Here is a 26,067-nt window from a genome sequence, read left to right as displayed (position 1 = left end):
AGCTTACAGAGCACTTCCTGCAAGCAACTGAAGTATTGACAGCTGACTCTGAACTCTTCTAGGCCCCTTGCCAGCATGAACTCTTCAGATGTTTAAATGAGTTTTAACTGAAACGATTAAGGGGATTGTATTTCATTTGTTTCCGGTAGCTCACTTCTCTGGAACTACAGTATGTCTCTCCAAAACTCTTAATGTGCCGGGATCTGGAATTGGCAGTGCCAGGAACGTATGACCCCAACCAGCCCATCATCCGCATCCAGTCCATTGCACCCTCGCTGCAGGTCATCACCTCCAAGCAGCGGCCCAGGAAACTAACATTAATGGGTAAGAGGTACCAGTTTTTACTTTGCTATTCTGGTATTTAAACAGTTGTTGCTTTTAGGTTGTACTGTGTGTGTATGTATATGTGTGTGTATATATATACATATATATATCAGGTAAAACTTCTCCAACTTTTCCATTGATGTGTTTCTTAGTAGCCTAGTCAGTCTGACTGCCAAATATCTCAGTTGTTCAGTGCATTTCTGTTTACTCTTCTATGTTTGTTCAGCAAGGATAAACTTTTGCCTATTAATTCTTCTGCAGGAAGCAATGGGCATGAGTTTGTATTCCTTCTGAAAGGTCATGAAGACCTTCGTCAAGATGAAAGAGTGATGCAGCTTTTCGGGTTGGTCAACACTCTGCTAGCAAATGACCCAACTTCTCTTCGTAAAAACCTCAGGTATGTGTTAGGATGATCACTGAATGTGCTTACGCACAAGTGACATCCAACAGAAACCCTTCCAAATGGATGTTCCAGGTCTGTTTGGAAAAGAATAACATCATGTTGAAATGTAGCAACTGGTAACGTACAACAATTTGAGCTCTGATTCCCCATTTTTTTCCTGTAGCATCCAGAGATATGCTGTTATTCCACTGTCAACAAATTCAGGCTTGATAGGTTGGGTTCCACACTGTGACACGCTGCATGCCCTCATCCGAGATTACAGAGAGAAGAAAAAGATCCTGCTCAACATTGAACATCGCATCATGCTGAGGGTAAAGGGCAAAGCTAGCAGATTTTTTGGTACATTCTCTTAGGACCCCAGTGTCTAAGTGAAGAGTAACGGTGCACACGTTTTTCATATTTTACGTGTTTTCTGATTTGTTGTTGGTACCAGTAATAAATGCAAGAATATAAGATAAGAGTTCTAAAATGCTACACAAAAGGTGAAATTGGCCATAAATGCAACTGTTTCTCCTTTCCTGTTTTAGCAGTGACCACAAGTTGTTACCATCTGGTGACTAAAATGTGTTTGGAGTTTTGCATGAATATGATATGCCTTTATAGAAGGTGCCATATTGCTGGCATTTACAAACATTGTGACTAAGGAACAGGGCCAAAATTAGACAGACTGGAGAAACAGAACATTACTAGAAAGGTTGGAATTGCTTGCCAAAAAGGAAAGAGTGTGCCAGCCCAGAAGACGTATTTGGAAAATGTTTTTCAAAACATTTACCGCAGCAGTATTTTAAGTATGGCTATGGACTATTTTGTGGATGTTAAATCACTCATTGTCCCATTTCAAATGAATTCTTTGCGTTTGGGTAGTCGTCATACTATGTCTGTTGGGAACATACTGGTCAGTCTACAAATATTTTTTTATCAAGTTTATCTTGAAATTTTGTGTGTATTATAATGATTTTTTTCAGTTACTGAATGTCACTTCTTAATTATAGATGGCTCCAGATTATGACCACCTGACTTTGATGCAGAAAGTAGAAGTATTTGAACATGCTGTCAATAACACAGCTGGTGATGACCTAGCCAAACTGCTGTGGTTGAAAAGTCCAAGCTCAGAGGTTAGTTCAGCACATGCAATCACTTGTGTTTGGCAATCAGCATTATAAGAAATTACCTTCTCTGCAGAATGTGGGAGAGGTGGGTGTATTTACACATCATAAACTCCAGATGAATCACTCAGAATTTGTGTCCCCTGACAAGAGGCCTTATAGGGCTCAGATCACAATGACTGTCAGAGTGCAGTCGAAAGCACAAGTCTGGAGAATGGAATTTCATATGCTGTGTATGGGGAGAGATAAGCAGGAGCCTTGGGATATATTATCATAATGGCTTAGACATCTAATTCAAGGCCACAGTATGTTTGAACCCCATCAAGCTACGGAGTGTATTGAAACCTAAATATATCACAGTTTAGCTTTGTGCAAAATGCAGTGGTTAATGTATGAGTTTAAAGCTGAAAAATGCAATGTGCATGACCGGCTTTTTCTATTCTGTCTCCACTTGTAGGTGTGGTTTGACAGAAGAACAAACTACACTCGTTCACTAGCTGTGATGTCAATGGTTGGGTACATTTTGGGCCTCGGGGACAGGTGAGTGTAATTGCAAAGGTTTCTTTTAAATAACAGCAAAGTCTGCGTAGGCTTCTCAATTTGTTCTTCGGATCTGTTCTTATGATAACATCTTTCCGTGTGGATATTGCTGAGTTGTAATGACACCATCTTTCAAGACCTAATTATGCTGCCATTATTTTCAACACTACATCATGTGATGTAGGATTTGTGTGTCTCGAGTACAGATAAGAGGTTTTATTCTGTTCTGAGAAGAATACACGCAGGACTACATCAAGAGCCACAAGTTCTAGTTTTGGCCTTACCTTTCAGTTATAGAATGGGAAATCTTTCACCATCCTTCCTATAAAATGGAAATAGTGTTGACTCTTGCCACCAATCTTTGTGCTTATGTATGCTTCATGCATATGACATTGCTTTTTTTTGTGTGGTAGCTGTTCCGACTGCATATATACACTCAGATTTCTGAGGAGGAAAGATGCGTTATAATCAAGAATCAGTTCTTATTCTCTGAAGTAGCAAAAAGAAATTCAAGAAGTATTTAGTGGCAGAGGTCTTCTCGGTCCCCCTCCAAATGGGTTCAATACACTACTTATTTTGCAGCCTGTTTTGCTAGATGGGTATTTATTCTATGAAGCAGGAAACTCCAGTGCCATGTGTGTTCACAGCAGCTGTCATAGACACATGAATTCCCCATAAATACTCCTCAAAGGCTGCTCTAGACTGAAAACAAATGTAAGTTGATGTTGGCTTTGGGTATTACTTAAGATGTTTTTTTTTTCTGATCTGCAGTGCAGATGTTTTCTGGATGGAAGTACGTACTTTAAACAATTTGTCGGATGGAAAAAATAAAATGTACAAATATTGGATTTAGTATGTGACTCCCTGTCAAAAGGGAGATTCATAATTTCCAAAATATTTTTGAGGACAATAGAGTTTAGAATTAAGGTGTGTAGTGCAAAAACAGCTAGATCCTCAAATGTTTTCATGAACAAGCTTTTATTCCTGAACTTAAAGGCTCACAATGAAATTTTGAACTTGAAGACCTATGTAATGAAATTTTAAATCTTTGAAAATTGGATTAAAACAAAATTGGAATAAGTCAATATGAAAAACAGCATCTTCGTTTCTCTTAGTCAAGATTGATTCTCTTCTCTTTGGGTGGTATCCAATTTGCATTACTTCACCTCTAGCATAATTCATTACGTATTTCTATACTGAAAAAAATGAAAAAGCATAAAACAAGTAGAACTTATCCTAACTGAAAAATAGATGTTCATATCCAAGAATTGTACTGATGGCTCTGGTCCAGTGGGTTGTTTGTCTTCCATGGTGAGACAATCTCTAACTCCTGAGAAGTAATTACAAAAATAATGTGATAGACGCACTGTCAGGAAGCTATTCTGTTCACCCTGAGATTGAAGATCTCAGACAAGAAAGCTGTCACTGGCTGTTCTCATTCATGAAGATAAATATCATTTCAGACTGGAGCTGTGATTTACTGTTTTTTTTTTTTTCTTAATGATCTGTCACTCTGCTTTTTCTCCTACTCCTTCATCAAAGACACCCTTCCAATCTGATGTTAGACAGACTGAGTGGAAAGATCCTGCATATCGACTTTGGGGACTGTTTTGAGGTAAACCTTTGTATTTGAACGTAAAATTTAATAATATTTCACATTTACCGGTGGAACAGAAATAAATCTATAAGCGAGGACAAACTGGCCTTGGAGAGTGGTCCTGGGCAAGCTGTCTGGCTCTTTTTTGGGCTTCACTTTACCTACAGGCAAAATAAAAATAGTAGATAACTCTATCTTAGAGGCGTGTCTTGGTGATTAGCTAACCGCTGTAGAACAAGTAAGGAAGTGCTAGCATCATTTTCCATAAAATTTTTTGGAGCAATTTAAGCTGATGATAGGCAGTCTAGTCTGTTTCTTAACAGTAGCAACATGGGCACATGTTTAAGTTTTCCCTGTTACCTAGTTAATTATCCAGCTTCTCTACAGAATGTGTTGAAACTCAAGAACAACACTGGGACTTATTTTCTGTTTGTAATACAACCTTTAGGGTTGCAGCAAGAAAAGTATTTATTAACTCTTAAATAATATGTTCGCTACTAATTTATTAATTCTCTATCACATGTTTAGGTTGCAATGACAAGAGAGAAGTTCCCTGAGAAGATTCCATTTAGGTTAACAAGGATGCTGACAAATGCTATGGAGGTATACGTCCCCTCTTTATATGAAGGGAATTATTCCTAGGGAAAATGGCACCAATTTATCCTTTTTTTTTTTGTCTGTATTTACTGTTGTGGGTTGAACCTCTGCAGTCCTGCACAAAGGAGAGGTGTTAATATTTCAGCTGCGTTTCCTGTAAGTTAAAATATCTCCTGTGGACTTTACTGTAGAAAGCAGCTTTTTCATTGATGGAAAAAAAAGAAAGAAAAAAAAATCTAGTTTCTCAGGCCTTCCTCAGTTTCCTTATTTCAAATAGCTCTTTCTGTCAACCAAACGCAGCCAATAGCATGATACTTTGCTGCAGTCATCTTGATGACAGAAGGGAGCAGAGTATAATGAACATTTAACATGTTCTCCTAACGAACAGAGAATGGCGGAAGAAAATTTCAGTTCAAAGCAGAAGCTGTTCCCTGCTCCCTGAAAAATAGAGTTGGAGTTGTATAGCAAACAAAGCAGCATGGTTGATTCACTTCTTTCTTTTCTGAAGGTGACAGGCCTTGATGGCAATTACAGAATCACCTGTCACACAGTGATGGAAGTCCTGCGTGAACATAAGGACAGTGTCATGGCTGTGCTTGAAGCCTTTGTGTATGATCCGTTATTGAACTGGAGGCTGATGGACAGTAAGTTATTCTGATAAAACATTGACAGCAGGAGACTCATCACTCTGATTCCAGTTTTATTCATACAGGAAATCCAGAAGCCTAAAACCCAGTGTCTGTTTGAGGACAGTCTGATTAAATCATTAAATTGTTGATTTGCAAGTGTGATTTACTGCACATGCTTTTAGGGATTGCCTAAACTTAGCCTGGTGGTTAAAACCCTTTTGCCATTAAACAGATGCAGAACTAAGCAACACAAATTTGCTGCAAAACACTCAAATCCCAGTTGATACTTTTCAACTCTTTATTTTCTTGCAGCAAATACAAAGGGCAATAAACGCTCACGAACAAGAACAGACTCCTACTCGGCTAGTCAGTCAGTAGGTGAGTAAAAACAATGTTGTGTATCATAAATGTTTGGAGCACTTTTTAACAGTGTACAAGGCTGGGAAGATATTTTAAGTGTTCTTTCTTCTCATTAGCTTTTGGACCGGAAGTGGCAAGTTCAGTACTTTGGCTCAAAGAAGAGATGCTCTTTTACAGTTACATTAACACCCTTCTGGAGCATATAAACTATGTAATCCAAGAATAATTGACATCTGATAGTTATTTTCTTAGCTAACAAATTTTAGTGTGCAAAACTTGGCAAGTAGTCATCTGAGTGTTGAAGATTCATTGCATTGAATCCTAGCATTTTGCTTTTGGACTACAGAATAGTGACAGCATTTCATACGGAGTGTTTTATAGATAAAAATTTCTGATGTAGTTTTAAGTTAATTGCGTATCACTTCAAAGTATCTTTCAAGTACACCTTTATACAAAATGTTCCTAAAAGTTGGATCAGGTCTTTCAGTACATTAGCAGGGGAAAAACAATGTTTGCTCCTGTGAAACATTTCTGTTAGCAATAGATATGTGTAATGTGCTTTGTCACTATCAATGTGCTTTGTCACTATCAAGTATGCTTTTCAAAGGAGCTGATAAAACAGTTTTATTAATGTATCCAAAGGAATGTTATTTTACCTGCCTTGGAGTTTTAAGTTTGTGTTTTTGTTTTCATGTATTTATCAAAAGAAATGTTGGACAGTGTGGAACTGGGTGAGACAGCCCATAAGAAAACTGGGACCACAGTGCCTGAATCTATCCATTCCTTCAGTAAGTTTCTTTGATGTTTTCACACTGATGCAGAAATTGTTCTTATATGTTGAAATTTCACCTTGATCATGATATGGTCACCTGAGATAGGACACATACAGTTCCTTGTCAGCATAGATGAGGAATGTAATTACCTGTGTTCTCAATTCCAAAACAAAGGTAACAGAAAATGTACTGGTATTTGGGCCTCTCAGAATGGTATTTGTGAAGGGCAGATGTAACAGTAGGAGGAATGTTTTTATTGTTTAGATTAAGTCCTAATTCTTTTTTTTTTTTTTTTTTAACTTCTGTCCTGTAGTAGGAGACGGTCTAGTGAAGCCAGAAGCTCTAAATAAGAAAGCAATTCAAATTATCAACAGGGTTCGAGATAAACTCACTGGTGAGCATGTATTTATGTTTATGTGAGATGCACATAAAATCGGATGAGATGGATCTGTGCTACTTTTAGTGTTCATATTTTGTGTTAATGCTTTAACATATTCTGATTAACTGCCTTTTTTTTTGTCTAATGCTTAATGTGCTGTTGCCTGCATTTAGGAAGAAATTAGCCTGATTTGAAAAGTACAGACCTGACTGTAATTAAACAGACTTAATATTTTAAACATCATAGATTGATGGAAGTCAAATGTCTACTGTCCTGTTTTATAGTTGGCAGCATTCAGTTGTAAAAATTTTAGGCTTGCCAAGTTTTATGTGAAAATACTCTCCACCTGCCAACTAACGCACTTGAAGTGATTGGGGACTAGGATTCCAGCTACTGGAAAGTCACCTGTTGTTGGAAAACACTTTTTATTAATCTATTATTTGAAGAAGATGAAAGGAAGAAACCACAATGTCAAAAACAGGACTCTGCCTTTAGATGTTCTCCATCTTTGGAAATTTTTGTATTTTATATACAATGAGGGAAGGGTAGTAAAACTCCCATCAGTCCTTAACTTGCCACCCAGAAGCAATTTATGTTTGTGACCTGTGACTTCCATTTATGTTTTTTCATACCTTAATTTCACAGGTCGAGATTTCTCTCATGACGAAACTCTTGATGTACCCACACAAGTAGAATTACTCATTAAGCAAGCTACTTCTCATGAGAATCTGTGCCAGTGCTACATTGGATGGTGAGTTTGTGATTTAGCTAACCTTGCAAAAATTTTCCCTGGAATGAATAACATGAGTAGAGAACAGCCAACAAAAATATCACTTCTTGTGTACTTAGTGATGTATTGGAGCCTTCTGACATGTTGCATCTGCTCTAGCAAAATTTGCAAGCTTATGACAGATATCCCATAGACAGTCCACCATAAAGCAAATCTTTGTTATATGTAGTGATGGGGATTTTAGGACATTTAAACTGCAATCAGCCTGAATATTTTAAGTGTTTGAAATAAGGCTCGTGTTGGTAACTGATGTTGATTACAGCAAAGAATCACATATTCTGAAGAAAGTGTAAAACGACAGATACTTAACTAAATCATTTGAGAGAGAGAGTTAACGATGGACTGTGCTTAAGGAAATGGACCTCTTTAGTTTTTTTTAAGCATTAGTTTGGAAAGAAGAATGAGGATTGCTTGTCAACTTTTCCTATATTATGTCTTTAAAAAGGTACCTTGGCAATCTCAGTCCTTCTCAGTGTTGCCTTTGTGAAACTGTATGCAAGTCAGCATTACTACAATATCTTTGTTTTCTTTAGGTGTCCTTTCTGGTAACAGAAGATTCCAAAGTATCCACAGCCTTTTTTTTGTGGAGGCTTTTGCACTCCAATTTGCTCTTCTACAAACACAAACTGAACGTTGGACTGATATACAGCCTTTGTCAAATATTTTGAAATGTAAATGTAAAGAGTTATTGTATATTAAAAGTTGGTTTAAACCAATTTATAGCTGCTGTTGGAAAAACACAAGCTGTCTAAAACACAACACTTGATTTGGGTTTCCAGGACAGTGAAGACTGATTGTACCACAGATGTCTATGGCTCCACTTGGTCTTTGGGGAACTGGTGATCCATTGAATATAACTATATACGGGTTTTGACTTACATTGCAATGTAACTAAGTCAGTTGGAGATTAATTACTGCCCTTATCAGTCGTATTGATGTGACTGCAGTGAGCTCAATGGGGTTGTGCAGGAGGCTTCATTTTGTTCTGGGGGTGTGCCAGATAAGTGCAGAGAGAAAAGCAGCAGAATTTGTTTCATCCTGTTACAATGTTTTCAAACTAGATTCTTATCCCCAAATTGAAAACTGTTTATCTGCTTATTACATTAGTACAGGAGTCGTGTCTCAGACTACAACAGGGTTTTGGTGCAGACCTAAGCATTTAAGACCTTGAGCTGAGCAAAATGAGGTGCCTCGGTGCAGACGGAGCGGTGGCAAACTGGGTGCAGGGTATAAATGAAATACCACTTGGGAGCTTCGCACAGCGTCCGGATTAAAAAGCAGTATCAGGAAATAACTAGGGTCAATTATGAATTGGCATAGGAGGGAGAGCTGGTCATAACTTGAAACAGAAAATAATGGTTATTAAATGTGAGGGTGAAGATAAAGTTATGATTTATGAATAAAACATATTAAAAACAATGCACAAAATACAACAGAGTAGCCATGTTTAGATGCCATGTTGTATTTGAATATTTTTGTGCCAATAAATTACACCAAAACCTAGAAGCATTGACTGTTCTTGTTTATTCCTAAGAACCTTGTAGGAAAAGACGGGGAACCAGAGGAAGAGTTTTCTAAAAGAAAATGTTTCCTGGAATGATGGTTTCTGCAGCAGGGCAGGTGGTTGGCTAGATTTCCCTTTTGCCAGCAGCTGGAGGCAAAATTAAAGAGTGGTGGTTGTCAGCTGTGGCAAAATTATGGTGAGGGAGCGGTGGCTGTCACTTGTGGAAAGGAGGAGGGCTGGGAAGCCCCCGGGGGTCCCCCCCCCACTCCCTGAGGGGCGCTGAGGGCCCCTGAGTGCCCGCTCTTCCCGCCAGGGGGCGCCACAGCGGAGCTCAGGTCCCGCCTCCCCGTTGCGCATGCGCACCCCCCGCTCCCGCCCCGTCCCCGCCTGCCGTCGCTCTCGCGAGAGCTCCCGAGCGTCGCGTGGCTGCGGGGGCAAGATGGCGGCCGCCGTTGGCGGGGGGAGCGGCGGGGCGGCGGCCGGGAGCTTGGCGGCCCGGGAGGGGAGCGACGGCCCGGCGGACCGGGCCGGGGAACCGGAGGCGAAGCGCGGGGAGGCGGCGCTGCCCGGCTTCGACGACGCCGACGCCTTCGTCAAGGTGTGGGGCGGGGGGGAGCGGGGCGGGTGCTGTGCACTACGAGTCCCGGCGTGCCCTGCGCGGCGCGGGCTGCGGCGGCCGGGCGGTTTGCGCGTGAGGGTGCCGCGGGGCATGCTGGGGGCTGTAGTCCCGGCCTCAGGGGCTGTGGGGCTGCCCCGCAGTCTGTGTTGTTAAAGTACCACAGCAGCTGTCTGCGTGGCTGCGGCTCCAACGAGCCTTCTTTCCAGCCTTAAGCACCAAAATGAGCGTTGGGAGCCCGTTGTGGTTATACTTGTGTCACTTTAAAGGAATTACAGCAAGATGCTGTGAACTTAGTCGTGTGAAAAACCCCGAGGGTACAGGTCTTAGGGCCAGTCGTGCCTCAGCCAGGCTCTGCTCGATGCGTTTCTGTCAGATAGCCCCTGGGTAAATGGAATAACCTGGGAAGGTGCTGATAACGGTGTTCTTTGATAACGGTGTTCTTGCACAGTACGCTCTGGGCACGGTGGTAGCAGCAACAAAGGCGTCCAATGGGCTCCCCCGGCCTGGCGACGAGTATGACTTCTACCGAAGCTTCCCTGGCTTCCGCGCCTACTGCGAAACGCAGGGCCACCGCCTGCTCCACTGGTAAGGGTGCGTTTGAGTCTCCGTGCCATTCACAGTAACCTCCAATCCAAAACAGAGCGTAGCATCCCCCTTTGGAAACTGCAGGCCGGTTGGAGATAAAATGATGTTTTATGTCGCTTACCAAATTTCAGCTTCTCTTCTAGCGCTTCACAGTTTATGTAACAAGTTTACAGAATATCTTTCGTAATGGTTTAGGTAAAGAACTATGGAGTGAGCAGAGGCTGATATAAAATGTACTAGGCTATCAGTTTAGAAAGCCATGTGATTCTAAAGAAATTAATTAAAACAGTACTGTACAGGTGGTTTTTCTACTCACTGCTTACGCAGCATTATCTATAGGTACTACATTTCATAAATTTATTTCACTGCTACTTAATTTAATTTACTACTTTTAAGATGTAGAAAGTTGAAATGAATGGATGGTTTAGTGTTCATTTAAATTGCTAATATCTGTGCTGTTCTCTTGCAAGCATGAGCAGGTTGATGCAATACCATGGCTGCCGCAGCCACATGAAAGATCGCAGCAAAGTAACAGAGCTGGAAGATAAATTTGATATGCTGGTTGACTCCAATGATGTCATTCTTGAAAGAGTGGTGAGCAAATTATTCCTGTATACTGTTTGTGTTAAGCTATTCAGCTGTCACAGGTTTTTTCATGACATAAATTTCAGAGGTAGCACTTCTACAATTATGTTTAGTGTTTCCGTAATCTGATGACTTTTCATTTTATTTAAAAAGCTTTTCTACATACTAGACCAGTGTTCACAGCAGATAAAGCAGACAAATCATGGTCCAAAGGTAGCAAAGATTATATGTGACTTGTGAGGAGACTAAATACAGCTTGGCATAATAACCTCATAACCTGAGAATGGGTCTGTAAATTTTCTTTTTCTGGAATTTAGGGTATTTTACTGGATGAAGCAGCAGGAGTTAACAAAAACCAGCAGCCAGTCCTCCCTGCTGGGCTGCAGCTTCCACAGACTATTGTTTCCAGCTGGAACCGCAAGGTGAGGCCTCTGCACTCAGTTTGCTCTGCTATTATAGCTTTTTGTCCTAGCATTGGTGCTACAGATTTTCTAGTGGAGTTTAGTAGCTAAATGTTTCCTCAGATTTTTCTTACTCTTATCCTTTGTGAAAAATCATGATTGTGGAATCTGTGTGCTTTCAGTTGCCAATTTAATTTCATGCACACAACAGCTTTACTTTTATTCGTTCTTAGGAATTCGGAGTCCTAATTTCAGAGAACTGTCATTCTTAGGTTCAGAACACTTCCTGCAAAGGAGCAGCCCACTTTTGATTTTGGGGTGTAATTTTATTCCTCTGAAAATTGGGTCAGCCTGAGTCTAGACATCTATTAAGTCACGTTAATTTTACTTGTGGTTTGCTTTCTTTTTAAAAGGCAGGAGAATCCCACAAAAGAACCAAGTCTGAAACCTTCCGATTGCTTCATGCCAAGAACATCTCTCGACCACAGCTTAAGTTTCGGGAAAAGATTGACAATTCCAACACTCCCTTTGTACCTAAGCTTTTTATCAAGCCAAATGCTTTAAAACCTTTGCCTGAAGGTAAGATGTTTCCCTTTTAAATCTGTCTTCGTAATACAGGAGAAGAATCATTGACTGCAAAAATGAGTAACAGCAGATGTTGACCATTTAGATGAAGTAAGCTTCGTGGCTCTGTTATTTACATACGTGCAGCGTAAGGGTCGGTCAACATACAACATGTTTTTGTTGGTATACAGTAATTAACCTGTTCTAAGCAGGTATTCTGCTGCTTCTCTTTGCCACCATTGAACATCCATGGTGAGAGTTCTCCTGGTACCAGGAGCTGTGTTGACTGGTCTGTTAGTCTGCCTGGCCTTACAGATAACTCTTTCTAATTACTTAAGAGCAGCAGGTGTAGGGTTAGACCTAGATTTGGTTTGGCTGCTTTATCAAAGCTGCCAGTGAAACATCCTGTCTCTACAACTTGTCACTCTGCTGACAATGATTCATCCATGGTCTGCACTGACGTGGATTGTGCTTTACTATATGGGAATGACTGAAAGATTTTTCTGAGGATTTTTCAATCTCCTTCCAAGCTCTCAGCCCACCTTGCATCTCACTTAATGACAGCCTCATAAAACCCAGTAACTGAATTATCATTGGAGGTGCGGACAGAAATCTTGTTGGCAACAAAAGCTGCGGGTCTAAATTAAATCTAAGTTTTTGATAGCTCGTGATTGTAATGGGATCCCATGATGGGTGGAGGGAAGAAAGTAGTAGTAGGCAGAGAATGTTGTGTGTGGGACCCAGTCCAGTTGTTCCATATTGGTTGTTCAGCCCTCACAAAAAGTGGACGGGAACGAAAGGAGCGCCCTGAAGACTTGGATGTACCAGCTGCTTTGGCAGACTTCATACACCAGCAGAGGACGCAGCAAACTGAGCAAGACATGTAAGAAATTAAACTGACAGCAAGGTGCTTGGAGTGCATTGATGAACATGCACTTCTACGGTCCCCTTGTGCTGGTGGCATTTATGTGTAACAGCTCTGCATGTGTCTGTGTCTGCACACTGCGTTGCGTGTGATTCGCTTTAGTCAACAGCAGTTGTTTTAAACCTGTCCTTAACAAGAGACAAAATTTCTCTTGTCCTTAACAAGAGATAAAATGTGGAAACTACCAGAGCTCTCAAAGTCTCTGTGCGCTGGCTTCATAACGATGACTGAAGTTTAGTCCGTACCTGTTTTCCTAATTTCCACAGGTTTGCTCACCCTTACCAGTACGAACTGGAGCATTTTTCTCCACCAGATGGAGTTCTCAAGAAACCGGAGCCCCAGGTTGGTGCCCACATTAATGTACTAGCAGATGCAGTAAGTTTGCAGCTGGCCGTACTTGACAAATTTCAGAATTGATGGTGGAGGTCAGGGTGGGAATTGACAGAGAACATACTGTTCCTAATGATTTGCTCTGCCAGATGTACAGGCCCATCAAGGAAACACCCTGTCATTTTATCACCACGCTGGATGAACTGGTAGAACTAAATGAAAAGCTTATGAACTGTAAAGAATTTGCCCTGGACTTAGAGGTAATCAATTTGCCTTTTTTTTAAGTTACATCTATGCTGTTAGAGCCTGAGAGACGATTACATTCTTCCTGGTTTTTAGTCTTCTATTTATCATGCTATTAGTATATTTTTACATGTATTTACTTCGTGGTCCTAACCTAACAGATGTTGTCTAGAAGGCTGAATCAAACTGTGGCAATACTTTAATGGCAGTAATGGCTGCACATTTCATACTGAATTTAATCCTTTTTAAATTCTGCTCATGCTGCTTTTTGTCATGCTAGTGCCTACAAAGAGAAAGCTTTGTTCATCTGAACGTCTTTTGCTTTGAGAAGTCCTCTGTTAATATTTCTTCCTTCATTTGGGGTGCTGTATGTTTTGTAGTATTACTTCTGTGGTGAAAGCGATAACTCTTCCATGTTTTTCAGCACCATTCCTACAGGAGCTTCCTGGGCTTGACATGCCTGATGCAGATTTCCACCCGAACAGAAGACTTCATTATTGACACCCTGGAGTTGCGCAGTGACATGAACATTCTCAATGAGACTTTCACAGACCCTGCAATTGTGAAGGTCAGCTGCCAAATTCACCAGAATTCCTTGTGGAGTTTTTTGATTGTTTGAACTTTATTATCATTGAAAGCACACTGTATGCTCTCTCTTGGTCTCTTGGCTTTCATTATAATTTGCTCGTGTGCCTGTTTCCTTGATGCAAGAGGGAAATTACTTGCTGAGTGCACTCATTTCGTTGTCCTGCACTTAATGCTGAAGGTCAGAGAAAAAATAAATCTGGTCCAAGACACATGAATATGAAACCACAGCACTAACAGCCTAGAGAATAAATGTTCTTCATAACATTCTCAATTTCTTTTGGTTTCCAAGGTCCTTCATGGTGCTGATTCAGATGTGGAATGGCTGCAAAAAGACTTTGGCCTCTACTTGGTGAACATGTTTGATACTCACCAAGCTGCTCGTCTTCTCAATCTTGGCAAGCACTCTCTGGACCACTTGCTGAAGCTGTATTGCAATGTGGATGCTGACAAGCAGTACCAGTTGGCTGACTGGAGGATACGGTGAGAGCTGACCCCTTAGATGTGCTGGAGCTACAAGGCAGCACTTATCCTTGTTTGTATTTTAGGGCAGAAGCGTATTTCTAGTTGAAAGCCCCACAGTTGTAGGTTGTAGGTTAATCTCAAACAAGAACAAGCACAGCATTTACCTGGAAGTCCTTGAAGTTCTCTTGAGTGTTACATTTTCCCATGTTTCTTTAGAAATTATTTGGGGTAAATGAAGGAGGATTGTTTAATAAAAAGCTCCTGGAAGCTCGCTTCTCAGGAACAGCACTGAACCGTGGCAGTGTTACGGAGAAAGTCTGTAGTTGTCTTCTCAAGAGTCCTGCAAAAATGATCAGTCAACCATAGCAGATAGAGCAGTATGCAGTTAGAGCAGGGAGCCTGGCTGTGGAGATGGACTCTGCACACCACATAGGTCCCAGACTTAGTTTATGTAGGCTCTGCAGAGAGAAAGAAGTTGTGACAACTACCACAGCAGGTAGTTCTGCTGTCCGACTTAGCTACACAGCATCCAGCATCTGAACTAGATGTCATCTGAACAGGAGAGTGCACAGCATGTTACTGCTGTTGCCCATCAAATCCTTCAGGAAGGAAATAGAAAATTTCCATGTTAGTTCTTAGCATGCTTCAGATGCAGTTTGGGGCAACTGAAATGCAGGAGTGTAATTTTGTTTCTTTTTCTAGCCCTTTGCCAGAAGAAATGATTCAGTATGCCCGTGATGACACTCACTACTTACTCTACATTTACGATAAAGTGAGGGAAGCACTGTGGGAGAGAGGGAACGAGCAGCCCACTCAGCTCCAGATTGTGTGGCAACGCAGCAGAGACATCTGCCTGAAGGTAAAGCTTCAGCTTGTTGGATTACCTGGATCAGAATACGGGCTTTAAGGGGGCATAAAGTCCTTCGCCTCTTTCTACATCTGTTGCATAGACTCATTTTCAGTTGTGTCGTGTACCTTGCCTTCCCCCCCACCCCATATCTGCATGTCTGAAATCAGCTGTATAAATTCACACTGTTATATGCTGTCACTTGTTTCGCTAGCCAGAATCCTTGGGTTCAGATTTCCCCTTGCTATTTTTTGAATGCTGGCACACCTTGGCCTCCTGATGCTTTCAGGTGTGCTTTTCCCCAGGGAGATGTTAAATTAACAGTTCTGCTGGACATTCTTAAAACTTCAAAGCCTTGGTGGAGTTGCATTATGAGGCAATTACATTGCATGTGTGGAAAGTACTGACTCCAGGATACACTATACCTGAGCTTACTCAGGCCCTTTACATCTGCATGAGGTTCTGTCGTCTTGAAGCAAGGCAAAGTAGAAAACACTGGTTTGATAATCACAAGTGTTTCTTTTTTTCCCATGCAGAAATACATCAAGCCCCTCTTTTCAGATGAATCCTATCTTGAGCTCTACAGGAGGCAGAAAAAACATCTCAACACACAGCAGCTAGCAGCATTTAGGTTGCTGTTTGCATGGAGAGACAAGACGGCACGTCAGGAGGATGAGAGTACAGGGTAGGAAGTTATTTGTTACAAATACTGGCTTAAATGAGTACTGGATTGTGCAACCACCCCGAAGAGGGGACAATTCTGTTACATAATGAAATTTAGTGTACTGAATCAGACAACTTTTTACATCTAGAACAGAAGTCCTGTTATGATAGCACTAAATTCTTCTGGGTATCTAGATCAGCCCTGCTCAATTTCTTCTTAAATGATTTTGTCTCTTCAGACATTGTGAAATGGGGTAGACTTGTGCAGTTTGAAGGTAATTCTTTGCTTACATTCACACTGCCTCTTTGTGTTGTAGATACGTGTTACCAAATCATATGTTATTGAAGATAGCAGAGGAGCTGCCCAAGTAAGTTTTGCTCATCCTTGAAGAGTCTCACTTGATTTTAATACCCAGCGAGGTGTTCCCTAGTGTGTAATTACTTCTGCAGTTCGTCCCTTTCGTCCAGCTGACAGTACTGCTTTTCTCTATAGCTCTTCAATTTTCAAGAGAAATAAATTGCAGTATTCCTTCAGAAGCTTCCAGAGTTCTTCTGGGATATACATCTCTGTGATTTTATTCCACTAATAAAACACATTCCTTTGCATTGTTTTATGTCACATATTTCCCCACCCCACCCTGAGATTCCGACAGTATTACAGAGCCACTAAGAGTTCCCCTATAACATCTGTTTTTGTCAGTTCTCAAAGGGAGCTGAGTGGGGGCAGATCCCTTTCAACACCTACTTTTATGCAACATTTTCCTCAAACACTTGGCACTCATCATCTAATGTTCCATGCTTGAGAATGATAAAAATGCATCCTTAAATGCAAGTCCACTGCCAGCTTCCGTGGAGGAATGCTGAACAAGGAACAAAATGAAGATGAGGACAGACAGACCACAGAAAAGATGAGTGAGTGGAGAGCTGCATTAACGGTTTCTCCTTACCTGCACAAACTGAGTACAGAAAAATTTTCATCTTGGAGAATGAACTCTTGACAGATTAATCTAACTTGTCTTGTCCTGTCGCAGTCAGGCCTGTGGTTATATCTGGTTGTGCATCCTTTGAATGCAAATGCTTAACATCAGCTATAAATACAGCACACTGATTTTTTCTCATCTCTCTTTAGAGAACCCCAGGGCATCATTGCTTGCTGTAATCCAGTCCCGCCACTAGTTCGCCAGCAGATTAATGAATTGCATCTTCTCATTCAGCAGGCCCGAGAGATGCCGCTTCTCAAGGTAGGAGTAGCTGGTATCACACAAGGGAGTCATCACTTGCTTTCCATAAGCCAGGTACTAGAGCTAAATGGTGACCTGTGGTGCTGAGCTGTGTGCTGAAGTTCGCTTGAACACTGAGTATAGTGTTCTGTAGTGGAGCAGAAAGATATATGGCAGTTTTTTCTTGCCCATCTATTGTCTGATGTGTACTGGCTTAGACATGATGTAGTTCCTTGGAAAGCTAGAGCGGGACAAGAACAGGCACTACTTGAACAGGGTGCAGTTGCCCGTACAGTGCCATATCCTTACACTGCACATTTACGTGTGTGAGGAAGAAATGGACCTTGTGGAATTAGTAGGCCATGTAAATGGGTTCGTAAATCTTTTTCCACTATGGTGAAGCAAAAAAAAAAAAACACAAACAAATCAGCACTTAGATTCATTATATAAAATCCATCATCAGCATGTAGATATTAGTACAGTCTTCTTCCTTTGATGAAACAGAACCATTTGTGAGCATGAACATGTGCTTTCTGTGTGAGGCATTTAAATGTATCCATATGCAGGAAAAGAAGAAATAAATTACTTTTAGCTTGTAATAAATGTACTGAAAACATCAGTGAGGAGGCTAACCTAGAAGAAGTAGATCAGGTGCAGTTAACTGATTATGTTTCTCTCCCATTCTAGTCAGAGATTGCTTTGACAGCCAAGAAGGCGGCACCCCTGTCCAACCCAGAGGTAGTGTTTGCATAATATTTGTTACCTGATGTCTCGAGCATTAAACTCAAATAACAAAACATAGCAAAATTGTAGCTTCTAGTAAATTCTTTATTCTAATCCATTTTACAGGTCTCTCTACTTTAGCTTAATGTTTATTTTCTGTACTAGACTCATAACATTACCAGCTGTAAATTGGTATTTTACAAACCACCGCAACAACAGCACTTAACACTCCATCAGCAAACGCTCTAGATGCTGGGCAGTTGCATGCGTGTCAGCCTATATTGATAGATCTTTAAGAAGGGAAGTCTCAGATGACTTTCTAAGGCTGCCTCATTTATTCTCCTCCTGCTTATGAAGTAAAACATCTCCGTTAGCCCGTGGGTATTTGCACAGATACACTTTTGATGCCAGATGTAATGTGCTCTGGCAGGTGAGTTATACTAAAAATAATCCGTCTCTGAATTTCACCCTTTTATTTGAACTTTAAGTATCTCTGCAGTATCTGAAAACACATACAGATTCATAGAATAGTGTAGTAATGGTGTTTGCAATGTGAATCTTTCTGCAGAGGCTGGAGAATACCTTCTTTGGACCACATGACAGTTCCCGTATTCCTATGGACGATTATCAGAACAACTCTGCATTGGGTAATTTGGACTTAACCTAAAAACTGTGATAATAATGACGTGATGTGGCTTTGATATGGGGAAATAAGCAGCACTGAGGATACTTTCAGTTAATCTTGTTACACAAAGAGCAGCATAATATACAAGTATCTAATAAATTTTATTTGTTTTTGTTTTTATGCAGAGTCTGCACCAGTCTTGGAACATGATTCTCTCTTTACAGACAGTGAGAGAACAGTGAATATTCAGAGTGGCCAGCCAGAGACAACGTGCCTCGTTGCTACTGCTACTGTCAGCATATTCAGTGTAAGCAATGTCTGTGATACTGTCAGTGTTTAAATATTAGGAAAACATACTTAATAATCTGGTAAAACTGTGTAGTAGTGTTGCAAGAAATAGTAAGGTAAGATATGCATAGGTACTGGCAGGTACTGCCTTCCTGTCAAGCATATGGCATAACCAAGATAATTAGGTGAGGAGGCCAGCAAATTAATTAAGCCTCTACGGAGGATTACTGCCATCACTGGAGTTTCAGATAAAGTGAGAAATAACGTGCCTGTAATGGCAGTAGCCAAAGCTAAAAATTATTAATGTTAATGTTTCTTCTCTTTTTTTTTTTTAAGGAATGTGATGAAGATGATGGAAATGAGAAAGTTTTAACAACTGCACAGCAGAAAGCTCAACGTATAATGGAGTCCTTTGAAAATCCATTTAGAATGGTAAAATTCAAAATTGGGTAAAACCCAGTATGTATTTGGAATGGTACTGATAAACCACCCTGTGTGGAGGATGCTCTGAGCTGTTTTTCCAGGCTACATGAAAGATCTTGATATAGCATCAGTTGCTGCTTTCTTACTGGAATTGAGAGATTGCCCTATGAAAGCATACACATGTGGTTTTGTTTTCAAAACATGTTGAATTGCCTCTTAGATATGTCTTTCTACGTCGTAAACAAACCTCTCCTTTTTTTAATCGAGGTTGAGGTTTCTTTAATTTGCATCATATTTTCATCTCTGTGCCTGAAGTTAGTGAGCTGATTTTACTCTTCTGATGAATGAAACAAGAACAATAGAATACTTTGCTCGAGACTGGGAGTGGCAGATTATTAGAAGTAGTATCAAAACAGATGTTTTCTGGTGTGTGTTTGGGGCTGGTTTGTTTGATTTTTTGGGATTTATGGTGTGTTTTTATGTTGATTGGTTGTTTTTTCTTTAATGTTTCTGTGGCTATAGCTGGCAATAGCTACTTTTTCCAAAAGATTCTCTTTCTGTAGAATGCTTCTTGCTTCTTAAATATGAACCCTTTGATTTGGAACATTTTAAGTAGCATTGTAGCAATGATCTTATGAGCACTAATGTCACATGCTGTATTTAAAGAAAAATGTTTTTTTTTTCCTCTCTACAGTACTTACCTTCAGAACAGAATCTTGCCTATGTCTCACAGTCTGCAAAGTTTGATCCGTCTTCAAAAATTTATGAAGTAAGACTTATTTTAAAATTTCCTGCCAAGTACTACAAAAGAAATAAGTAGATTATTTTCCTTTGGGAACCTCAGCAATTTTTTGGGGGGGGTTCTTCTTAGAAAAAAAGAATAAGTTTTGAAAAACTTACTGTGTTTCTGAATCAGTGGTTCATTGTTTCTATAGCATTCATATTCTTCAAAGAACCTAGAATTGGAGACTTTCCACTCTGCAGTCCCTGTCTGTCAAAGCTACAGACTACTACTGAAGTCTGTATCTGTCTTTGTTCTCATTGGGCTTGTTTGTAGCTCAAGAACTTTTAAAGCACATGGTTTTACTTTACATGGTGCAGCAGATCTTAATCTCTTTTACAATCCAATTTGATCTTTTGTACTTCTTAATGAAGACCAGCATGTGGTAGCAGGTTTATAAAAAAAAACTCCCTTTTGCCATAAAACTTCAAAGAAAATGATCCCAGGTAATTTTTTTCATCGTAGATCAGCAATCGATGGAAGTTGATGAGTCAGACACAAGTACAGAAGGAGTCCAAGGAAGAAAAAAAAAAGAAAGCAGCCCAGCAGTCAGGTAAAGCCATTCTTCTGCTCCTCAATGTGTTGGCTAGCATGCTTTTTCCCAATACATTTAGGTTGTTTCTCAGTCATAAGAATACCTTAGATGATGGATTTTCTAATGGATGAGATTGTTTGACAGAGATCTCTCTAACCTCGTGCCTAATTTACTTCTGCTTTTTACAGTAATGCTTGTTTGTTTCCCTAGCTGATCGTGACCAGGCACAGAAGGCGCATAAAGAGGCTACAGAAAACATTGTGTCTGTTCGTCAGCAAGCTATGGTATGTCACTGAATTCCATACTTCCAGCCTTTGCCTTTTTTTTATCTTAACATTTTTCAGAATGAAACCCCAAGCTCCCTATTACTCTGAAATATTGCCTGAGTTGAAAGCAACTGATTGCAGGTGACCTAAATGACTGCCTTGATTGGCAGGCTGTCTGCAGTTCTGCCCTATGTGTAGCAGCAGGCCCCTAGCAGCTGTGCTGTGCAAGTCTTTGCATCCCTCTATGTCTTCAGAAGGGAGTACGTTCCACTGCTGCACCTCACTGCTCCTTGCTTGCCTAGGTTCCCCAAGATCTGCCTGTGCATTGACACCAGATCTCAGCCTCTAGTAACCTGTGAAATGACAACTTGGGTTTTTTTTTGCCTGAAAAAGCCGTGCTCTGGGAGGGAGCAGTTCAGGCCCAAAGAACACTGTGCTTTCTTCCTGCACTATTACTGCCACAGACAGCCCCAGCTGTCACTGGAGCCTAGGTCCACTGACAGTTCACCTGCATGCTGGTGTTCATGCCTTCACAGAGATGTTTCATTCTCCTGAACTCGTCCTTGTTTCCATTCCATGGGTTGCTTTCACAGCAGGAACAGGCTAATAAGAAGAGAGAGAGGGTCATCAGTGAAACGGGAACAGAATTGCCAAAACAAGAGAAGAAACGGCCAAAAGCCTCCCAGCAACCAGAGGAGCTGGAAGCACCGAAGCAGTTTACCCCCTTTGATTACAGCAAGTCCAACTTCAAAGTGTTTGCGGGTAAGATCTGGATCTCTTGCTAGAGTGCTGCAGGCTGTGGAAAATGTTGTGAGCTGAGCCCTGAGAAGGCTGTATGTGAACGCAGATGCCAAGGCAGTGCAAACTTCCAATGCACTTACCTTATGGTGGGGAAATACTGAAAGAAATTTACCTGGGGAATCAACAGTTCAGCATTCTTTTTCTGGTTTGGAAACAAAAATCCTGAAACAGTTGGCTGAGGGGATTGAGGATTCACTGCTTGCTTCTCTGCTCTATAGAGAAAAGTCATTGGTTTAACTGGACCCAGGGAACTAGGAAGCAAAGGAGATTTGACTCCTTTGTAATAAGCATCCATTCAGAGGCTTCTTGTGCCCTTCAAAGACTTCTGGATTTTAGTATGGGAGACTGCAGTGAAACCTCCTTATCAGAGGAAGACCGTGGATTGTACTGTTCTTTCTGGAAATGTTTAATGATAGTTCCTCTCCTCCTTCCCATAGGAAGCAGCAAATCGAAGCAGTCAGCACAGTTTGATCCTGCTAAACAAGCTTACACAGGCAAGGTACAGACATGTCATGAAAGAAGGAACGGAAATGTTGATGATATTGTGTACCCAGGTGGGGAGTTGCTGGGAAAGGTAGCGGACTTCCTCAGGATCTGCAGAATGTTCTAAGAGAGCTTTGTACTGAGGTGCAGCGTCCAATCACAAATTTATGTCTTGTGTTATAGCCTGTTCCCATTCAGGAAGAGCTTTCTCAGGGCCCCGCAGACTCTTCCATTGTTTTTCCCTTTTATACATTGTTCACAGCTATACTCCCCTGCATAACAGGCACGCTGCTTAGACCACAGCACACCACCACAAATTCCCAATACCAAATTCAAGGCACTCTCCAAAATCTCAAAGTCACTCCAGTCACCCCAGGCCTTGGCAGGTCCAGGTGTTGCCTGCATTCTCCACCAAGTGATTTTTTTTATATATATATATAATTTAATTAATTGTTAATTAACACAAACTTACCATCACTGATTGGGAGATTGAAGAGAAGAACAGCCAAATACATACTTAGGGAAACACCTCCACTTGCCTGTGACCAGCACAGGGCAGTTCTTACCCCCTCCTCCCCCCACAGGTCACCCTGGCAGACCTGGGTTACTACATTCTGTGTAGTGCTCACGTGTGGAGCATTTGGGTGCTGATGCATGATGTCAGTGGGCATTCAAGCATGAAGCAATAGGTGCCCATCTGTCAACTCATTGGGTACTCAGGTGTTCGTTAAGTTCTGAAGCTCGTTTCTTGCCTCTTTCCTGTACCTTCTGACTTGTGTATTTAATTGAAAGGCAAATGGTACCAGGAAGCCTCTTAGATACTCATTGAAAACAATTTTAGAAGCAAAACAGGTTTATGCCTGGTAGTGTGTAAAATAGTTTCCTGCAGTCTCTGCTGTGTCCGTTGAAACTTGTTTCAGAAAGGGGGTGTGGGGAGAGCAACTGAACAATGAATTTGGGAGGTTTTAGACCTGTATGGATTGCTCTGTATACATGGGTAAACGGATTCTGTGGCTCACATGTCGTGGTTAGACCAGCAAAACAGCATTTATCCAGGTGCATTCAGTGCAAGTGCATGAAGTCCTAAAACAAAGATCAGAGTGTAAACAAGCAGTGTTCCTTGAAGTAGGAGGGACCTAACAGGACACGTATCACGTGGAATATACTGTATTTGGCAGCTACCTCACTGTCTTGGTTTTTTTTTCTTCCACGCAGAAATTTGCTGGGGCTAACAAACTTCAACAGTCAGCTGGAAACCGAAGCATGTCCTACCTGGCAGGGAAGGCTGACAGGTGTGTCATCAGCCTCCTCTCATCACGCGTGGAGCGTTTGTACTCCTGTGCCCCAGAGCCATGGGCAAAACGTAGCTATTGTCCTCTGCTGCTGTGGGAGCTTAAGCACATTTTATGGGAAGAGGTTGCATAACACTTATGTTATTTTCGCAGCTTGACGTCAGTTTAAAGGAAAAAAAGAAAAGGCTTAGTCAGGATTAATGCAAATAAAGGAGAATTCTGGGTGGAAGGCTTGAAATACTGATCTAAAAGTTTGTGTTAATAGATGTGGGAGTCGCTTTCTTTGGCCACAAAGATAGGCAGAGGTGGGGAGAACATTCGTCTAGCTTGGGAAGACAAATAACAGCACTGCCAAATATGAATGTTCTTGTTCTGAATATACTTACTGTCTAGCTTCCTGGGCTTGATTCTTGTGAATTATTCAGCCAAAAAAGAGCAGTGCTATATAAGGGCAGCCCTAGAAGCAGAAAGGTTCTGCATCATGACCCTTTCTCAAAAGAATCACTGAAAGCTATCGTAGATTTTTCAATCTTGAGTGAATGTAGGGCAAGAGTTAAGCTTCTGTAACTCTCTTTTGTAGGGGTTCCAGACACCACTGGCCGAAGAGATAGTCCTTGTTACGAGACCTGTGGGAGTTGCTGCTGAACAAAACAATAGTCAGAAGTACTGTCACCATGGAAAGGCAAATACTGGTCACTGAGCAGTTTTTGTACAGAAATCTTTTTAAGCCCATTAAAATCCTTTTTTTCCTAAAGGATAAACATCTCAGTTGGTTTGGCTTTTATTATCTTCACATTGTTTTTTCTAATTATACTCACAATGTTGCGTTCTAATTTTGAAAGTTTATCCTGTGTCCTCAAATACAGTCAGGCTAAACTTGTCAATGCTTGGAGTTGCTTGAAGTTCAGAACCAGCACGTCAGTGGAGTATGGAGGAATCCCTTGGCATCTCTAAAGCCAGCACAAAAATAATTGAGAGATTCAGTAGTGTGACTCAAACCCCAGCAGTCCAGAGGAAGAAATAAAGCCAGGCTTTTATGTTAGACCCTGCTTATTGAACAACACAGCTCATCTTTTACAAGACAAGGTAATACCAAAAATGGGTGTATTTTCCTGACAGTATTTGTATTTTTAAGCAAAGATTCTTAAGAAGAGGGGAAGTGCTCAGGCACATTTTGGATCAGACACGGTAGTTACTTTTTCATCATAATGATGTAGACAGAAAGCAATGCCTTTAGGTAGAAAAGGTAAAGACACTGCACAATACTGGGGAAAGCCAGTATTGTCTGTGATTCAGTGCAATTGAATCTCACTACAGCTATAGTAATGTTTCATAGTTTTAAATACCCGGAGTGAGTTACCCTAATGTCTTTGTAGAAAGAGCCTCAGACTGTAAAGTGATTCAAGGATGGCAGAGTTCACTCTAAGCAACTGAAGACAACGGAAGGCCGGTAATGCTCCTGTGAAAGAGGTAAACAAGGTAAACAGCATTGCCATTTTGGAGTTGGATGAACCAAAGGTTAGGACTGATAAAACTGCTTGAAGTTGTATTAGATCAGTGTCAGAGCTGCATCCTGGATTACTGTTCACTGCTCTGATGAACGGAGCTTGCTGCCTTTCCCAAAGGCCTTACCTTTGCTCTGTGATTTCCATTTCTGCCTGAAGATTTTCCATTGCATGCTCACGTGTTTTGGCAATTACAATTATTTCTGTTATGTTAGGCTAGGTGCAAGGACTGAGTGGGTAGTGGTAAAAACTTGCTTCTGCGTTCCTAACCTGAGGGCTGCATTTTAACAGACCTGTCAGGAGGTTTGGTTTTTTGTTTGTTTTCAATCATTTCCAATATCTCTGGTGAGTAGGGAGTGAAAGGAACAGAGGTTTATTCTCCTTACGTAGCTCAGTGTGAAGAGTGCCAGCTGAGCAGCATGGTAATGTTGAGACAAAGTCCCTTTCTGCTCATAAAATCTGGCTGAATGGCTGAATACTGGAGAATGTCTTTGAAAAGAGGCAGTTAAATAGCAATTTCTTGAAGTGCATTTGCAGGGATTTGACAGTTCCCCTTCTTGTCAGCTTTATGCTTTCTGAGAGTTTGATAATTGAAGAATGAGTAAAACTTTCTGAAAGCCCCCTTGGCTGCAGAGAAATTACAAGTATTTGGTTTCTTTAAGTTTTCTACTTAGAATTGTATGCAAGGTAACGCTTCAAGGATGATCTTAAATGGAAAATAGAATACGGCTGAAATCCTGAGTAGAGGGGTGCTGCCATAGCAGCATTGAAAACATTAAAATGTTTTCAGTGGCAGTGACTAGGGTACACCTATGGAGTGTGTGGAGTTGCAGCACACAGGGTCCCATCCTCTCTCCTTTTATCAGCCTGCTCTCGCTTAGGATCACAGAAAAACCTGGCTGAGCTCTTGGTCTACCCGTGGTGAATTTCTCCCCCATCCTGCTCCTCGCAGCCCGGGCGCTGTTTTGTGAAGCTTCTGCCTGCCCGGGAGCAGCAGGAGGGGGAGCCCCCTTTCACCCATAAAAGCCTTTTTTTTTTTTTCCCCAAAAAAACTCGGGCGTTTTCCTCCTCCCCTCCCCGGAGCCCGGCTATCCCCCGGCCCGCAGCTCCTCCGCCGGCGCCGCGGGGGTGCCGCAGCCCCACGTGGCCGCGGGGCGCCGGCCTCCCTGCGCTGCTGCTGCCTCAGCGCCCGCTGCCCTGGGTCCTGACGTCACGGCCGCCCCGAGCCAATGAGCGGCCGGCGGCTCGCTGCCCGCCAATGGGGCGGCGGCGGCGGCGCGCGCTGGCGGCCGGGGCCGGGGCGGCGCGTGG

At 41.5% G+C, this 26,067-nt stretch overlaps 3 protein-coding genes across 5 annotated transcripts in view; all 3 read left to right on the top strand.

The window, feature by feature from the left end:
- The window catches only part of MTOR (mechanistic target of rapamycin kinase), a 63,283-nt gene extending 54,279 nt beyond the window's left edge, over positions 1 to 9,004 (top strand). For all 3 annotated transcript variants that reach the window (XM_035344380.1, XM_035344378.1, XM_035344379.1), the window contains 13 exons: positions 150 to 324; positions 586 to 721; positions 891 to 1,038; positions 1,720 to 1,842; positions 2,291 to 2,373; positions 3,916 to 3,988; positions 4,499 to 4,573; positions 5,076 to 5,211; positions 5,509 to 5,574; positions 6,264 to 6,344; positions 6,643 to 6,723; positions 7,354 to 7,459; positions 8,032 to 9,004. In XM_035344380.1, coding sequence (XP_035200271.1) covers positions 150 to 324; positions 586 to 721; positions 891 to 1,038; positions 1,720 to 1,842; positions 2,291 to 2,373; positions 3,916 to 3,988; positions 4,499 to 4,573; positions 5,076 to 5,211; positions 5,509 to 5,574; positions 6,264 to 6,344; positions 6,643 to 6,723; positions 7,354 to 7,459; positions 8,032 to 8,047 — 1,299 coding nt within the window. In that variant the 3' untranslated portion in view covers positions 8,048 to 9,004. The remainder of the gene's footprint in view (positions 1 to 149; positions 325 to 585; positions 722 to 890; positions 1,039 to 1,719; positions 1,843 to 2,290; positions 2,374 to 3,915; positions 3,989 to 4,498; positions 4,574 to 5,075; positions 5,212 to 5,508; positions 5,575 to 6,263; positions 6,345 to 6,642; positions 6,724 to 7,353; positions 7,460 to 8,031) is intronic.
- Positions 9,005 to 9,402: 398 nt separating this feature from the next.
- EXOSC10 (exosome component 10) lies at positions 9,403 to 24,019 on the top strand. The gene is made up of 25 exons (XM_035344381.1): positions 9,403 to 9,600; positions 10,070 to 10,206; positions 10,677 to 10,800; positions 11,109 to 11,213; positions 11,606 to 11,771; positions 12,528 to 12,639; positions 12,948 to 13,023; positions 13,161 to 13,271; positions 13,679 to 13,822; positions 14,132 to 14,322; positions 15,007 to 15,163; positions 15,688 to 15,836; positions 16,132 to 16,182; positions 16,944 to 17,055; positions 17,722 to 17,772; positions 18,326 to 18,404; positions 18,568 to 18,689; positions 19,007 to 19,102; positions 19,788 to 19,862; positions 20,340 to 20,427; positions 20,620 to 20,693; positions 21,269 to 21,437; positions 21,914 to 21,975; positions 23,175 to 23,251; positions 23,832 to 24,019. The coding sequence occupies exons 1-25, from the start codon at positions 9,442 to 9,444 to the stop codon at positions 23,860 to 23,862; spliced, it is 2,718 nt and encodes a 905-aa protein (XP_035200272.1). The 5' UTR covers positions 9,403 to 9,441; the 3' UTR covers positions 23,863 to 24,019.
- A 1,992-nt stretch (positions 24,020 to 26,011) lies between these two features.
- SRM (spermidine synthase) overlaps positions 26,012 to 26,067 on the top strand; it is a 7,125-nt gene continuing 7,069 nt past the window's right edge. The window contains exon 1 of the mRNA XM_035344384.1: positions 26,012 to 26,051. Within this exon, the coding sequence (XP_035200275.1) occupies positions 26,015 to 26,051 (37 nt within the window). The 5' untranslated portion in view covers positions 26,012 to 26,014. The remainder of the gene's footprint in view (positions 26,052 to 26,067) is intronic.

The sequence above is a fragment of the Oxyura jamaicensis genome, chromosome 21 (genome assembly GCF_011077185.1).
Source record: "Oxyura jamaicensis isolate SHBP4307 breed ruddy duck chromosome 21, BPBGC_Ojam_1.0, whole genome shotgun sequence".
Classification (NCBI taxonomy): Eukaryota; Metazoa; Chordata; class Aves; order Anseriformes; family Anatidae; genus Oxyura; species Oxyura jamaicensis.
The sequence above is the reverse complement of the archived record's forward strand: the minus strand, read 5'-3'. Positions and strand labels throughout refer to the sequence as shown.

Bases quoted from the DNA above. Each gene is read 5' to 3' on its own strand.
- EXOSC10 (XM_035344381.1), top strand. From the start codon at position 9,442: ATGGCGGCCGCCGTTGGCGGGGGGAGCGGCGGGGCGGCGGCCGGGAGC. The intron at 9,601-10,069 runs GTGTGGGGCGGG...GTTCTTGCACAG, and splicing joins ACGCCGACGCCTTCGTCAAG to TACGCTCTGGGCACGGTGGT. The intron at 15,164-15,687 runs GTAAAGCTTCAG...TTTCCCATGCAG, and splicing joins GCAGAGACATCTGCCTGAAG to AAATACATCAAGCCCCTCTT.